The sequence below is a fragment of the Cataglyphis hispanica genome, chromosome 1 (genome assembly GCF_021464435.1).
Source record: "Cataglyphis hispanica isolate Lineage 1 chromosome 1, ULB_Chis1_1.0, whole genome shotgun sequence".
NCBI lineage: Eukaryota > Metazoa > Arthropoda > Insecta > Hymenoptera > Formicidae > Cataglyphis > Cataglyphis hispanica.
Genome location: NC_065954.1, coordinates 4123819 through 4137946, shown reverse-complemented (window position 1 = coordinate 4137946; position 14128 = coordinate 4123819). Strand labels below are relative to the sequence as shown.

Below are 14128 nucleotides of genomic sequence, written 5' to 3'. Positions count from 1 at the left end.
CTCGTTATCCACTGATTAAGCATCACGAGTCGCGAATTTCGTGCCTCTCTCCGAAAATATCCGAAATAAATCGTTGTTTATCAGTTCGCGACATCGTTACTGAAATTTTGCACATCGATATTGGACTTACCTGGTTTTTGGAATCCTTTCCCCGTTCTATCAAACGCCACATCATTTGAAAAATTGATCAAACGAGGCCATTGATAATATATTTTTTGATGGAAAGAACTTTATCATCTCTCTTTGTATCTGAAAAGTTTTATACGTATTTGTGGGACTTGGAGGTTGTGGATTCAAATTAATAATATACGAATCAATCATTTATTAAAGCAAAACTTTATTATAGCAATAGTGAACAATGGATAACTATTAAAGATTTTTAACATGTTTTTTTTTGATAAAAATAGCGATTGGATGTTTAGGTAATAGGTGAATATCTAAAAGGGTCTCTTATATCGTACGAAATTCTTTGAACTAAAAATTATCTACGGTCGTGTTATTAACGATGATAATCGCACATACGTGTCGATAAGTCTGAATTTTTAGGCGGTGCGTACCGTGAATCGATCGATCGTATAATCGCGGAGTATATCTGTATGCAGATTAAAATTCGTTTCATTCTGAGATCCAATTATTACAAATATTTTCTTACAATAAACAATAAAACTAGATTTTTTTATATAAAAGTGAGAATAATTTCTCATGTATAAATCGCAGCTTTTCGAAAAATCACGCTTCGCGCATATAGCATAGAGAGAGAGAGAGAGAGAACTGTACCTTCGTTCGACAGGCGCAAGGTGTGGCGTATGCGTGGCCGAATTAATTTAATCGATAAACATATCGCCTGGCGCGAACAAACACAACGTTTGGCGGGGCGCTTTGAGGAAGATCGATATTCACGAGTACGTTCCATAAACAAAACTGCCGATGCGCCGATGCACGCCCCTGCGGGCGGCATTACCTCGAGCGATGCGGAGGGATCCGTTCCTTACCGCGCGGTACTTAAATTGAATTCCCGTAAGCGGCATATATCGGCTTCTACGAGCTTGAAAACGACTCACGGCGCGCTACCGCCCATCCCTAATTTCCACCCTTGATCGCTCTGCTGTCGACAGGAACGAGCAGAATGCAAAAAAGAAGCGAACCGAAAAGACGGAGAAAAATACGGCGATGATGAAGGATGAGTTTTCCACGATACGAATGGACTATTAACCTCGCGTGCGCGCGAGTTTGCTCCAATTTTCTGCTTTAAGGCAAGATATATCGTAAAAAAGGAGAGAGCAAAAAAAAAATATGGAAGAAAAACGACGCCGATGACACAAGAGCGGAAAGAAAGACCGGCGAAATTAAGAGGAAATCGATCAAACGGATCACATTTTCTCTCTTCCGCTAATCTTCGCGATAAAAAAAAAAAAAGTTAAGAGTACACAGCGAATCCTTCTCCATTCCATATTTCACTCCCTTCCGAGAAATAAGTCTACGTTTCCGAAATCATTCGCGAAACCTAAGACAGTCGTCGGCTAGTCCTAGTGATATATCTTAATAAATCGTTATCGGCTACCCTTCACTTCTTTCCTTCCCTCTGTATCGTAGTAGTATGTATCATCGTAACTAATTATTCACTTAGGGCGTCTCCTTTCCCGCCCCCAACACCTTCTTTTCCGTTCCCTTATACGAGTAACTATTATGTTGTGTTACTCAAAATCGTCTCGCATCGCATACATTAAACCGAGCTATAATCTATCTCGCCTTCGCGGTCGACGTTGCGGGATAATCGACTGGAATTTCGCAGACGCGATGTATCCGATATTCTCTTCTTTCTTTTTTTTCATTAAGATGCGTTTCAAGCTCGTGTCTCCACAAATTGTCTCCGACAAAATCCGCTCGCGATATCCCGCCGCATCAATCGCATCCACGCGCAACATACAGTAATCTTACAAATAATATATCTAACAACTTTAGATTCAACTTAGATTGCTTTCCGTGATCACTCCAACCCGAAGTGCGCCCTCGTGCACTCGCCCTCGGACACTTAGCTCTCTCGCGAGACGTAAAGGAGACTATTCCCATTCGAGGATCGATACGATTTCTCTCCTCGTGTTACCATAACACGCGGTTGACATGACGTGGCCAGTAAGGACTGCACGAGGGCGTTCTTAGCCAAAGTTCGTGTACTTTACTATTCTATCGTAATATTAAGTTTGCTTTTACTCTTTTTTTTATAACTTTCTTTAGATACACGATAGGTAAGTTACTATTCTTTACGTATCAATCCGTGACACATCGCGCAATCACATACGCATACATACACGCACACACTCACATACGTATCTAGCACTCTTTCGATCGCTCCTTTTCTCTATATCCAGGCGCGCTTATGATCCGGTACGATCCGGGACGTCGATTGATGGCTGGAGAAATTTGAGGATGATTTGTAGGTACGAGTAGACCGAGCGGATCGACGAGGAGCATTTCCCGTTAAAAACGCGGAGACCGCGCGCAAAAATTCGCGAGTGAGCCCCCCATCCATCCGCGCGACGTCGCGCGGTCGGCCGGTCTCTCGATTTTATCCTTAACGTGCGTTTAGCCTTAATTCTTACGTCGTAATACTAATCAATACTTGTTGAAGCTCATAATAAGTACATACTCGAGGATTAGATTACCGATTATTGTGTTACTCTTACATCTTTCCCAAGGTCTCGTTTAGGTGTGTACTCCGTTATTCTAATCTACGTTTCCTCTACGAGGATTTATCATTCGATCGGAGTCCCTCGCCGCGTATTTTCTCGCGTATATAGGTTGAGCCTTATAGGTACAAAAAGTATGTAAATCGTCGACTGCGACAATTTCTGTACACAAGTTAATAACAGTCTCTCGCGCGCATCCAGGCTCGATCGGGCATTTTCGCGCTACTGCATTATATATCGAGGATACGTAATTATTACGATAAAAAATATCTATATGTACAAACGCAAAGATAAGAGCAAAACTATCACCGGATGTCTCAAAGAACCGAAAATCTGTGTACAGAGAGAGGTGTCATGACCTCTCCTACAATTCTTTATATAGCCTACGTGTGTATGTATGATGATTATGGCTGGCTGGCTGGCTGGCTGGCTGGCTGGCTGGCTGAGTGCTCTCTCGATACGCCGATCGTTCGACAAATCGCGCCAAATGAGCACCGATAGATGTTTGTTGTCGCGTTGATTACAAAATGTATGTCGATCTCCGAGGAAAAGTCGGACGGACGCTAACACGAACGCTAATTCCACTACAATGTGTGTGTGAGTCTGCGTCATATTTTCATGGACGATTTACTAAACGAGGACGTATGCATATACGGTATTGAAATTAGCGGTGAAACGCGACAAAATTGAATTACTCTTCGGTTTCCCGCGTGTATCGAGATTCGAAAAATATTCGTTTGCCCGGAAACGGTTTTTTTGATGTTCGCGGTCACTCCAATTGATTGAGCGTGAATACTAATTAAAAACATGTTGTCACTTTTCACAATGAATCTTTCTCGACAAGATCTTTTTTTTTTTATAAAAATATAACATTATTATATCTATATACAGAGAATTACAAAGTCAAAAACACTCCCGGATCCGTATCCATTCGAAAAGTAACGCGAAAATCAACGATGATAAAAATGAGGTAAATCGAATAATATAATCGTATTAAAATCCCAAAACGAATCAAGTATAACGATAGACGTTAAAATTCCAGATTGATTTCGGGAAGCAAATTCGGACGCCACGCCACGAGTTCGATTCAATCGCAATCTATCTGTGTAGTGTTAAAGACACGTTAGAAATACAATGACGGATTGACAGCTCGCTCGTAATGTCGAGTCCGGAAGTCGCGTCGAAACGATCGCTCGCCTCAATGTGTGCCCCAGCATCGCGTTTACTTTTTGGGTGACGGTTGTTATGCCGCCGATATCGTTGCAGGATGCAACGAGAGATCCGTGGCCGTGTTGATCGAAAACTAATAAGCAAACATGTATATACTACGCTAATATTAGACTTACCTAAGGAAAGTGTGTACACGTGACTTTTGGAATTCGATATATTATGTACAGTGTACCGGCGCGTACACAACGATCGCTCGTTAAGTGCGTAACGCGTTTTTCGTACGCGCGCGCGTGTCGATCGGGGAAAAAGAATCGGATGAAAGAAAATGGGAGATGTATGAGTCCGGGACCCAGAGGACTTCCTGCAAAAAAGTTAGATCCGCGTAGCACCTTAGTTGAAGGAAAGGATTCTCGACGATGACGACGCGTGAGAGATACTCGAAACAATTCCTCGCAAACTGGAGCGCGACGATTTTGACGTTTCTGTCCGATATGATGACACGTGTGCCTTCATCGACACAATGTACGCGGGCGCGTATAAAAATGCGATGTCATCGCGCGGTCGTTTCGCCGTGTCTCTCAAGTGGATATGCGAAGAATAATGATGATGATCAGAATGGCGCACGAAAGTTCCGGCAAACAATAGATAATCAAAGGCCGGAACTCGCGCGATCGTCGAGATGCGATAGGAGGGGGAACCGAAGGATATGTAAGGAGAGGGTTGGTATATTGAGGGGTAGGTGTGCAAGAGTAGAAAATAGGCGTGTGCGCGCCGCAAAAGTGGCGAACGTGATATGGAAAGCTGACCAGCGTCGCGCGAGTACAGCGCAGCTCGCACGAAGGTCTCTAAAGTCGATAATAATCTCATATGTAACCTGCGTGACGTCGTAAACGTGCCGTTGGCCACGTTTCGTTTTTCCCTCTTGACGCGACGTTTCACCACCTTTCCTCGAACCATAACGACTGTTGTCCTATCGATATTCTCTCGTCGTCAGAGAACTATACCTTCCGTTTCTCTTTTCTATCACAGATGTGAAAAACCGCAGGAGAAAACGCACCTTTCATTCTTCGACACATCGCTTCCTTATAATCTCGACAGTTCCATTGACAATCGATATCTCATTACGGCGATATCGCGATCTACATGGCGTCTTTCGAGGCTCCGATATCATATGTACATAATTCCTCGTCGTCTCGCAAATCAATTAAAAATCTGAGGAAATGAAAGTGCGCGTTTTTCCGTACAGTTTCCACAGTCTATTGGGTTTTATCCGCGATGCACATCCGTTTACTCCGACAAAAACCATTTTTCCGCGCATGCAACATTCATATCAGAATTTACGAGATGAAAATCGCCTCACTTTTTAACGGCATTTCGTAGCATTACCGTCGTCATCGCCAAGAACACACTCGCTGCATTAATGTCGGATCTCTCTTTCGCGCGACTCGTGCGCAACACGTCTATTTACAGCATTAAGCGAGTACAAAAAAAACATACGTAAGAAAAAACGCGCGACCAGAACGAAACTGGAATATATGTGATATTTTCTACCGCCAATGAAATCATCGACGATCACTCGCGATCGGTAGCGCGACGAGAAGCAATCTCGGGCACAGTGGCACGTAAATAGTATCAACATGCACGATCGATCGCGCGTACGTTTTCGCACTCACCAGATTTCAAGTCCTTTTTACCACACAGTTCACGAAGCCGCGTATCGGTCTCAGTCGCTTTAGAGACCTCGGGTGACCAACGGGCCGAGCGCGGTGACGTGACCGGCCAGTAGGAAGGTCAGGCTCGTCCAGCCGGTCGTGGTCCAGCCGCGATTCTTCGGCGGGACGCTTATGCGTATCATGGCGTCATCGTGATCTCGGCTCGACGAGGGACCCAACGATCGGCTCCATCAGACGAGGGGCGTGCCGTACACCTCGTTCGTGTGTACATTCTGATTGCTGTCATTTTGCCTCGAGGCGCATTGCTGTAACAAAAAGCGCGCGCGATACTGTCAAGGGAAATGTTCGAATCTTCAGCGTGTGTAGTGAAAGTATCGCTTTGCTGAATATGCCACGTGTTCAAAATTACACGTCGACAATCTACACGCTAATCAGAGGATCGTAAAATAATTCTGATAAAAAAATTATTATTATGATGGATAAAATAAAAATGATCGTCTTAATATAAGAGTGCGCAGATATTTACAGAACAGATATAAAACGAGTTAGACAGGCTGATAATTTCGCTGTGAAAATTAAATTGATTTCGATAATGCGTAAAAGTTTTCATTGCATAATGCGTAAAACAGTATAAACGATTACAGAATAATTCCCATTTGCAGCTATCAACCGTGCAATTAAATTTATCGATTTATCGATATATACATTATCGATTTATGGATATACGCCCGTAGGGGTATTTTCCCACAATAAACTCTCTCTACCTTGCATCGCGCAATTTTGGTAATAAATATTTAATTTTCGCTCTCCCGTACTGATATAAAGATTACATATATATATATATATAGGAAGAGAGGGGAGATTCTCTGAATTGTCGTTTTGCAATGCAAATTTTGAATGGTCAAAAATGATTTGTGATAATTCTATATGAGACGGACAGTGATGGTCCGAGATATTTCGCTCGCAGTTAAAAATGTTTCCGGTTTCCAAAAAAACATATCGACATTATCCGAGACTAAGAAAAAAAAATGTGAATCGACTTACCGCCTGCTTTCTCTCCCAACTCTTCATCGCCGACTTGTACTTTTCGAATTCGTGACACCAGTCCGAATATATCTTCTGATAGTCGTTGGACTTGGCGGGGGCGGAACATCTGTGCGCGTCCACGGTGATGTTGTAGGAGCACAGGAGAGCACCGCCAAGCCAGCAATCGTATCTACCGGCATCCTGCTCGTTGACGCCGACAATCACCAGACCTTTCTCCGAGGTCTCGATGAACTTGTCGCCGCCGGCGCCGTACTTGTACGCGATCTGATATCTACCCTTCTCTTTACTATAATGGTACCACCGTACCTCTTGATTCGCCAGTACTTCCGGCATTTTTACGAAACATCCCAGATGCACCGACTGGCCCCACGTGACAACCAGCTTCCGTTTGCCGACGCTGCTGTCGCAAACATCGGCTGTGCTGTTCGATACATCCTGAAGAAGCCTACGCGAGAAAAGTCAAAAGTCACGTCACGCATGGCAATTTTGTCGCAAACATGTAATCTCAAATATTCATTTATACGGTTTTCCCGTAATTTTATTTTGAAATATTTCGCAAAATTGAATTTTGATTCGCCGGCTGCACAATTTCTTTTTTTTATTTTTATTTTTTTTCCGTAAAAGTATTTCGTTTCACCGAGGGAAATGAATTTGCGGTAACCGAAATACACGATGCGTATAAAACCGGCGCGAATATTTCTATTTCAAAGCTCGTATATCGTAAATTATAATTAAACGATTAAATTATCACGGAAATTAATATTCCATTCTTTATATTTTCATAATATGCATTATGCGTAAAATTATTAAGACAATAAATCGCTCTCGTGTGTTCACAATTTCCAAGTCAAGTCACGCTTACAGAAGAGTACAATCACACTTACCCAGGTTCGTAGGGTTTGCACGTATTTGTATCCTTATCCCATCCGCAGTACGGATCGTGGACGCATCGCAGGCAATTGTCGTATCGTCGGGTGCACATTACCAGATCGATCTGCTTTATCCGGTGATCCGATGCTACGTAGAGAGCCTTATGCTCCTTTGAAATCTCCATCGCTTGTATCGGTTCGCCCGGTGTGACATCGAAAACGTCCAGCAAGATCGACTGGGATTCACCGTTATTGTCGATCCATTGTACAACCTTGTGAACGCGACCGTCGCCTATAATACGCAACGAAGAACACGTGCATTTATACATTTTTATGTCGGTGGATAAAATAGATATATCAAATTGCGATATGTATTCACAACGAAACGTAATACGATGAATGCTTACTGGAACCAGCGTAGTAGACGGTGTAATCCAGATCGATGCCGACAAAATCGATGCGCAGCTTATCGACGACCAATCGCGTGAGCATGACGTCTCGCTTGTAGAAGACCGGCTTCTCGTTCTCGTGCGAGATCGCGGAATCCATCAGAGGATGGGACCTTATGAAATTCAAAACTGTGTCCGGCAACGTCTCTGTGTCGTTGACGCATTGGCCCGGACGCGGTTCTGGAACTTTGTTGGACAAGACTGGTAACCACGCGCTACTACTAGTTGCCTGCTCTTTGAACTTTCCGCGGAAAGCCTCCTGAATAGCGTCGATGTGAAAGGAACATATCGCGGATCCCATTAACCCGTTCGTCGATGTGGTGAAGGTCCCGTAGAAATGCGTGTCGTCACCTGGCACCTTGTAAATGCTCTCTGAATAGCGAAAATGTAGTATTGTTAAATTATAAACGCTATAACAGTCACAGATGTGTGTGTGTGTGTAAATATTAAATTAATTAAAAGTAACGTTTATTGATTTATTGATTAATTAAAAGTAATATTTATTGTACAATAAATTGTAATAATAACAGCTTTAAAAACAATATTAAATTCTAAACATGTGGCAAGAATATAAAAGTAAACATAAGTCATGTTCTATAATGGAAAATATTATACAAATATATAATACACACACAGCTGTGCAAAAATATGTTTCATGCAACGCACAATATATTCTGATACTCACGTATCTCGTTGAAGTAAAATGGAAACTCGCCAGGTATCGAGCAATTTAACCTGGCCTTGAGATACGTGGCCCAATTTTGGGCAAGTATATTTTTACCACCAGTATCCCTCTTGCAGACTCTCGCCACGCGGGAGTACACACTTTTACCGCAGTTGATGTATTCGACCGCGGTCTCGCGGAAAAAGAAGAACACGTGGCTGCCGATGTCGTACGAGCCTACGAAATTCGGTTCTGAAAAGATAAACGGAAAATATTACGCTTTATCTGCACTAAATTTTTAATTTTCTTTTTAAAAACATCGGGACTCGTTTCTCGACATGTATATTTTTTTTTTCCTCGCCGAGCAGCGATATTTCTTGATCGCGTATTCAACGGAATGTTCCAACGAGCTTATATACACTCGTGTATAATCTAGCATCCACTTCAGTCTCCACGCCAAAATAACTAAATCTAGAGCAGATAGTTCCCATGTAGGTAGATATCTATTCCGCAATAATCGCGCACAATAATAATCGCGAATCGAGTATTCGCCGCGGGCGGGGCGCGACGATATCCTTGCTCGTTCTATGCGTAAAAACTTTCATCGCCAGAACTGTGTTTAAACTCCGCTCCAGACGTGGGCAACAATCTCCCCGAATTCCGTTTAACCGCAGGCATTTCGTAGCGCAATGATATTATTTTGCAACTGCTTTAGCAGCAAATGGAAGTGCAAAAACGGGAAACACGTAGCCAGGATTAGATTGGAAACAATGCGCTTTAATTGTGTTCCTTGATAAAGACGATTTCAAGCAGAATTGGATTCAATGAAAGAATAACTTTGTTGCAAAATTATCTTATAATGAATCTCATACAAAATTCGTCTCGTTAAATGCGTATATACACAATACCGAAATTAAATCGCAATTTACCAATGACGTGCTGGGCGAGATAAAAAAAACTATACAGAGAGAAAAGAAAGCGAACAACATCGAGTCGGCTTTATCATTGCGTCTCGCGTAGTTGAGTTATAAGTTCGGTATCATCTTCAAATGAGATAAGTTGCGCGAGAAAGAGTCCGAAATAACTTTGCAACGATTTCTGAGTTCTTTCCCAACAGACGGCGAGAGACTCGAGCGGATTCGGGAAATATCACGCTGTTCACCTAGATCGAATTCGTTAGAAATAATTCATTACAAATTAATTAATTCAATTTGTCAACGAGCGAAATCTTAATTAATCGCATGCTAAATCGGCACAATATCGTATTTATTCGCGTTAGCCGCACCAAAAAATACAGCTCGATGCGGAAAATCACGAAACTTCCAATCCCAGCTCAGCACATTCGCGCCTCGTCTTTTAATCTTGGCATAATTATTTGTTGTGTTCGAGGAAACTGGTTTATCTCGCATCACAGTCACAGTTGGGGTTCGGTGACGCGAAAAAATGACGCAGGAAATCGAATTTTTCCGCGTTCGAATCTGCCACCAGTGTCGGGCTCTCTTGTCAATTTTACATTATGCAGCGGCGTTCGACTGGAGACCGTCGCAATATCTCTCACGGTTCAACGATTAAATCGATTGTCTGACGCTTTCGACAGCGGCAGTTTGATATATCGAGATGGTAATATAGACATGTGTAGAGAGACGAAGACAGGCTAAGAGATCGGCTGCAAAGCAGAAGAGGGGACGAACGAGGGGACAAGGAAAATCAGAATAGTCTAGAAACGATAAGCTTTGATCGTGCATATCATCATTGAAAAAAGTAACGTGTGATATATATTTGAGCTTTGAAAATACACTCCGTAGTATTTTAAGAAAAAGAGTGCTTCGTTGCAGAATATGCGGAAAATAAGAAATTTAAAGAGATTTAAAGTTAAATGTAGCAAGTTTGAGAAGATGGGTGCGTGATAATATTGATAATGACAAAGTGCCATCTCGCGCGCGCAGAATCCGCGAAAGTAGACGTTCGTCAGCTAGTTATTCAGAGCTTGTTAAGAAGTCCATTGCGTTCTACTCTCCATTTTTCTTCGTCTTCCTTTCCATTCGCGATTCACCTTCCCGAGCCGAGTTTTCCTTATCATTGCCACGAACCGCATCAGTCTTCATTGCGTTCGTTTTGTCGCCGAGCAGGGACACAAGAAAGAGAAACTGCGAGCGAAGAAGAAAGACGAAGAGTACGAAGGGTCGACGAGTCTCGAAAACTACGAGAAGCGTGCGCGGAGTTCATCCGTCTCTTCCGAGACTCTCGCCTCGAATTTAATCAACGCCTTTGTTAATAGACAAACTCGATGCGGAGAATGGTCCTTGATGGTGACGCGCTCGCGCTTGGTAGGGTCTGAACGAAGGTTCCGTTCCGGAGGCGGAGGAAGAGTAGGCAGCTAAGAGCAAAGATGAGAGAGAGAGAGAGAGAGAGAGAGAGAGAGAGAGAAAATGTGTAACGAAAGGGCTGCGCTCCGAGTTGAAATTAAACGACGAAACAAATGGCTAATCATGCATCCCGTGGGAGGGCGCGAGGGATACAAAGTAGGACAAAGTTATTCGTCTGCCCTACAGTTTTCGCCGCTCCGGTATCACGACCCTATTCGACGACGACGAAGAAGACGGTGAAAGAGCGAACTCGAGTGGCGGCACGCTTCGCTGGAGTGAGGAAAAGCGGAAGCGGCCCCTCTTGAGAAATACAAAGCAGCAGCCCACCGTCCCGCACCATTATTTCGCGTGTCGTGCGTAAATACTCGTCATGGAAAAGGATTGCGATGCGGCAAAGAAGGAGTTAAAATTAACTCTTTTAAAATCTGGGTAAGCTGCTTTCCTCCCTCGAGACAAAAAAAAAAATACGATTTTCGTTGAGATAATTAATAAATTAAAAGTTTTATGATTTAGAGAAATTTAAATATTTTTGATGTACAATAAATTAATAAATGATTAATGTTCAATACATAAATTATTGAATTAATATTCAATACAAAATACGTAAATTATTCGTGGAACCAAATTTTTTTCAACTGCGTCATTTTAAAATACAGTCGGTAGAAGGTTCCGAATAGAGCAGAATTTCGATATTAAACGGCCGTGTAACTAAATTTTCGACGTATTGCTCGTGTCCTGTCACGACTGACGAACCTAACGAATCGGATTCTATTTACACTTGATCATCGCAAATCAGTGCGCTCTGTCCCTACCGCCCGCGAGTTACGCTATTAAATTCCATGTCGGATTGTATGTCTATATTCGACGCACGTCCTAATCTACATTTTCCAATTTCCTTGCCAAGTCTCTCCCGCCTGCCGCGCCCCTCACGTTCGCGCGTTCCGATAACGAAAAATCGAGAGAATCGCAATAATCTCGGTCGACGAATCAGGGAGCCGGTAAAACTGATTAAAGCTCGGCCTGCGCGGAACTGGCGGCGAGAAGGAGAAAGGGGAGAAGGAGTTTCCGGCGGATGACGAGGAAACTTTAACTTCTTCGGTCGGCTCGCTTTCTCCCTCCTCGAAGAAGAGAAGGAGGGTACTTCTCGTCGAGAGCGCAGCATTTAGGACGAGGCAAGTCGCGTCAGGATGTTATTTTATTACCACTCTCGTGAAGCAAGGAGATAGAGAAAGAGAGAATCGGGCACCCTCTAGTCTGCTTCGGTACTTTCATCCCACCACGCGAATCCTTCGCGTCGTCGACGAGGCACAGGCAACGGTATCGTTGGAAAATAGGCGGGACAGTTTATTCGCATCCATTTGAACCCAAAGTGTGTTCCCCGGCTGATGTCCGGGGTCCTACTTCAAAGCCCTCTCCCTATTTCTATTTCCCAAACAGCATCCCCATCCCGCTCGGTTTCTTCGCGGAAAATCTATTTCGCTTTTTAGCCGATCTAAGCGCCTATCCCCTCTTCCCATTAATACTACACTCTCTAAGCCTAATGGAAATTTTATTGTTGATCTGACACGCCGTAATTATTGGGTTTTGAGTAAGGAGTCCTTTATGATGATGTGCGGAGATCTTAAGTATCTTTAATAGTAGACGTAGCGATCAATACCAGTGGGATGAAGATAAATTATGGAATATAATTTACAAATTTAAAAGATACTATTATAGATTAAATATTAAATAAAAAAATATGCCAAAATATTATATATTATCAAAAATCAAACATTATTATTAAACATTATTATTGTTTATAATAATTCGATGTAAAAGAGAGTATCGATATATAATAAGTTGAAGTACTTCTAGTAATGACATTGTTTAAAAAAGAATACTCACTATCGAGCCACTTGGAGTCGTACTTGAGCGTTCTTTTGAAACTGAACGCCTTGCGACCGGTAGTCAGATTGTAGAGATCCGTGCGGAAGATTACGGTATCGGCTTTGGTGAACTCGGCGTTCGTGCCGGAATAAAGAGCTGGCAAGTCCCCAGGATTGCCCTTCTCGACCCAAACCGCCGTAGAGTTGTCCGCAGGATCGTAAGGGCACTTCGCGATACCCATTCCCACTCCCGGAACAAACTCGTGACGCGGTAAGTGAGTCAGATTACTCTGGAAAAACATCATTTAGAAAACGAGGTCAGATTGGTCATTAGCAATAAAACATTACAAAGGCTAAAAAAAAGCGAATTATAGCGCAAAAGAATTTTTCTAATCTAAAATTATTAATCTAATTATTGTGAATTCGATCATTTCCATCCAAACTATCGAAGAATAATAAAGTTATATAATGAGAAAAAGTGTTGAAAAAAATTAATAAAAATAATATAGAAATATACATTAAAATCAATTAAAGTAGATAAGAAACTAGCGATAAGTAAATTTAAAGCGCAATTACACGTATACACAAATCCGATATATTGAAAAATATCATTAACAAATCTAATCAAATTTAATTAAAATATCAAGCGATGAAAATGTTTAAAACTTCAAGCCATTTCAACCAACTGTCCATTTTTATCAGATTTAATCCTTTATTATATTAAATTTACAACCATCTCATTCTCAATTTCGAATATCTTGAAATAGTCAATTTTATTTAGTAGCCATAATCTCGAGCAACAGCTTACATAAGCGGCTGGATATTATTATTATTATTATTATGTGAGATGTTACGATACACTCGAGGCTCATAACGATGAAGCGAAACTCGTGTATCGTTTCGTGTCATTTTATACGGGTATTTAAACGTAAGATTCTGTCATTTACTTTAATTATTTTGACATGCTCTGATACGCAAAATTTTGCAAATCATATCATGCGGATTTCTATTATTTTGTGATAATGCATTATAAATTTCTTTCTATTAATAATAGCATTATTCATTATAGCTTTAAATATTTCAACAGGAATTAAATTGGGAATGTATTATAGAGGAATGCGTGAGTGGCGGTAAAATTTATTCGTAACGCGAAAATTAATTAACGATATTATTTTCAGATGCCTTGTCGTGTTCTGTTATTAATTAATTAAATTAAGCGTAAAGTAGCATAAATCGGCATGCGTTGCGCACATCGCGCTGAATTCATAATACGTTTCAAGAGAAGTTGTGCATGCATTTAACATCGTTTTACATTTTCAATTTTCGATAAACAAATGA

At 41.8% G+C, this 14128-nt stretch overlaps 1 protein-coding gene across 5 annotated transcripts in view; it reads right to left on the bottom strand.

Moving 5' to 3' along the window:
* Nucleotides 1-307: 307 nt before the first annotated feature.
* The window catches only part of LOC126852868 (semaphorin-2A), a 332693-nt gene continuing 318872 nt past the window's right edge, over nt 308-14128 (bottom strand). For all 5 annotated transcript variants that reach the window (XM_050598166.1, XM_050598149.1, XM_050598159.1 and 2 more), the window contains 6 exons: nt 12810-13080; nt 8581-8811; nt 7854-8267; nt 7462-7738; nt 6575-7022; nt 308-5835 (listed from right to left, as the gene is read on the bottom strand). In XM_050598166.1, the coding sequence (XP_050454123.1) occupies nt 5761-5835; nt 6575-7022; nt 7462-7738; nt 7854-8267; nt 8581-8811; nt 12810-13080 (1716 nt within the window). In that variant the 3' untranslated portion in view covers nt 308-5760. The remainder of the gene's footprint in view (nt 5836-6574; nt 7023-7461; nt 7739-7853; nt 8268-8580; nt 8812-12809; nt 13081-14128) is intronic.